The 2888-nt window shown below is 57.1% G+C and overlaps 1 protein-coding gene across 1 annotated transcript; it reads right to left on the reverse strand.

Moving 5' to 3' along the window:
• Positions 1-85: 85 nt before the first annotated feature.
• On the reverse strand, positions 86-2233 carry LOC116465723 (golgin subfamily A member 8S-like). The gene is made up of 7 exons (XM_058435322.1): positions 2142-2233; positions 1619-1710; positions 1300-1362; positions 949-1049; positions 766-866; positions 515-670; positions 86-428 (listed from the first exon to the last, which is right to left on the reverse strand). The coding sequence occupies exons 1-7, from the start codon at positions 2158-2160 to the stop codon at positions 253-255; spliced, it is 708 nt and encodes a 235-aa protein (XP_058291305.1). The 5' UTR covers positions 2161-2233; the 3' UTR covers positions 86-252.
• Positions 2234-2888: the final 655 nt, after the last annotated feature.

The following is a 2888-nucleotide window of genomic DNA, read 5'->3' on the forward strand; positions in this document are numbered from 1 at the left end:
GCTAATGACCTACAATTATGAAATTAAAAAAGAAAAATACTAAAGGATGCCAGAGTGAACATCAGTGAAAGCCACAGAGACCCACTCTCTTTTAACTTTTTACAAATAAACTTAAACTATAAATTAGAAACACAAATAATCATGAGTGGCTCTAACATTCAAATGAACTAAATAAATTGTGTAGGAGATTAACCCCAAAGCTTGGTTTCTTATTTAAAAATTTCTTGGCCAGCTCTTTGATGATGATGATGTTTATCTCCTTCTTCTCGGCAGCCAAGCCCAGCAAAAGAATGGAAGACAGCCATTGCTGCCCAAGCCTGGGTGCTCCTGGTGGTCCCGCACGATCGGCTGTGCAGTAGGGTTGTCATGGGGAGGACCCTCCCTGGCCTCTCCTTGTGCAGAGGAGCTGAGTCTCACCTCACAAAGATCTTTGGAGAGAGGGAGGCAGGGATCTGAGCACAGTGGGAGCCCCCCCACTTCCTGCCTGCCCACCCCGCCTGAGGGCTCTACTCACCACCATGCTTGTCTGCAGCCCCAAGCTCCTGGGGGGCTGGGGCTCCTGGACCGGGCTCATCAGCGGGGTTCTGGGCAGCAGCCAGGAATTTTCTGTGCCCATTGTTGTCGTCACCACAGGCCCCGATACCATCTGCTGCAGCTCCAGCAGCTTCACCTGGAGGGAGGGGTGCTCAGCTGTCATGCCACTGCCTGCGCCCACCCTCACACCCACCCCCACCCCCACCCCCACAGAGATGTTGCACACCCTACCTTCATCTCCTCCCTGTCCTGGGCCAGCCTCATGATCTCCTCCTCCCAGTGCCGCATCTTTGGCATGGCGCCCTGGCTCTGTTAAAAGGTGATGGGTTTTCCTGCGGGAGGACAGGGCTCAGACACTGGGGCCCCTCTGACGGCCCTGCAGCTCCCCCTGCCGTGCCCTGGCCTCCCACTCACTGATGGCATCTCTCTCGCCAGTACTGGATGGATCGTATTTCTTGATTCTTCACCAGCTCACTCAGGTCTGCCTTCTCCTCTGGTTGGTCCATAAAGCTGCCCTGGAGCCAAAATATTGTGGTCACATCTCAGCAGTGACCTGCCATCAGGTGGCATTTTCAAGTCATGGAGAAGGCCGAGGTGAGTCCTGGCGTGGGCCAGCTTTTCCATGACATCCTGCAGGGCCCAGTGGGTCTCCCCACTCACAGACTCGCCCCCAGTCTCTGGGGCTGGGACCACTGCCTCTGGCTCCTTCTGGGCCGAGGCCACCGGGTGAGCCAGGCGCTGGCAGCACACCCTCTGCTCTTTCACCTGATCTCGTAACTGTGCCTGCGTCTCCTGGGCACTGGCTCCAGCGGAGTTGAAAAATGCCACCTGAGGGCAAGACGTGAGCATTCTTGTAGGGGCATACACAGAAGAAATGGGGCAGAGAGTTGGAGCGCAGCCCCTTCCCTTGGGGCCTCAGAGAGTGCACCTGTTGGTCACAGGTGAAACGGTGTCTGACCACTGGCTCTCGGAAGGGGTGAGGGTCCAGAGAAATCAGAAGGCAGGGAAGTTAAGAGCATAAATGGGGTCTTGGAAGGACCACAGAGGAAGGTGGCAAAATAGGTGCAGGGGGAGTCAGGCTCACCGTGGCCTCCCAGCTCTCCAGGTCCTCTGGGACGCTCGGCATGGGCCGAGGTGCCTCCTCCCCCTCACTGCCCAGATGTTGTCCTCCATCTCCTGTGGGGGGTGGCCAGAGGGGTCCTCAGACAACCCAACAAGGGAGGTACCGTGGGCCCACCTCTACCTCCACCCTCACTGTGTAACCCTGAGCCAGCCCCTCCCCAGAGAGGAATGAGCTGCTGTTCTTTATTTTTACTTTTAAGAATCAAGATCTTGCTATTCCGCCCAGGCACACTCCCACTATTGGTCGATGTGGGAGTTCTGACCTGCTCCCTTTCTGACCTGGGCCAGTTCAGCCATCCTTAGGCAACTTGGTGGCCCCCTGCTCACAGGAGGTCACCACACTGATGCCGAACTTAGTGCAGGCACCCGGTCGGCATAGTGACCAGCTGTTCTAAAGGTCTCTTCCAACTCCTCAATCCTATGCTGCTAACAGTCCCCCCTTCCTCCTGGGGCTCTCTCCTCTTCCTCTGAGCGGTCTCCAGTACCTTCCCCAGGGAGAGCCATGAGGCCCAACTGGGCTGTTAGCTGCTGGTTCTGCTTGCTGGCAGCTTCCAGGTGCTCCTAAGGGGCCAGGAAAGAGTGAGAAGGGATGGAGTTTGCCAGGTCATCCCCCTCACGGCCCCATCCTCGCAGCTCCCTCCCCTGGGTCTCCTGCAACTTTTGGCGGGCCATCTCGGCCACTGCTTTGCCCCAAGCTTCCTGCTGCTGCAGCTGGTTCATTAGCTGGGTCTGCTGCAGTCACTGCCTGTGCAGCACCTCCTTCTCAGAGGTCAGCTGCTGATAGGTGGCCACCTGCTGCTGATAGGTGGCCATGTACTGCTCCAGGTGACCCAGGTAATGGTCTGGCTGCTGCTGCAGACTCTGAGCCTCTTGGCTCTTCAGCTCCACCTGCAGGAAGACCCTGGGTTTGCGGGCACGTGGTGGCTGGTTTCCAGATTCTGGGCCCATTAATAGGGTAGTGAGGGCACTGTGGGGGCTCTGTCGGTGTCGGCTGCCCAGGCCCCTGTCCCCTTACTCCAGGCCTAAGTGACCGCCTCGCTTTCCTAGAACCCCATGCCTCCTTCCCCAGCCTCAAATCTCACACCCTCTTCTCATTTAATCCTCAGCACCTCTGTAAGGAAAATGCTAACTTCCTTGTGAAGTTAAAGAAAGAGAGACTGGCCGGGCGCGGTGGCTCACGCTTGTAATCCCAGCACTTTGGGAGGCCGAGGCGGGCGGATCACAAGGTCAGG

This window comes from Hylobates moloch, unplaced genomic scaffold (assembly GCF_009828535.3).
Source record: "Hylobates moloch isolate HMO894 unplaced genomic scaffold, HMol_V3 SCAFFOLD_8744, whole genome shotgun sequence".
NCBI lineage: Eukaryota > Metazoa > Chordata > Mammalia > Primates > Hylobatidae > Hylobates > Hylobates moloch.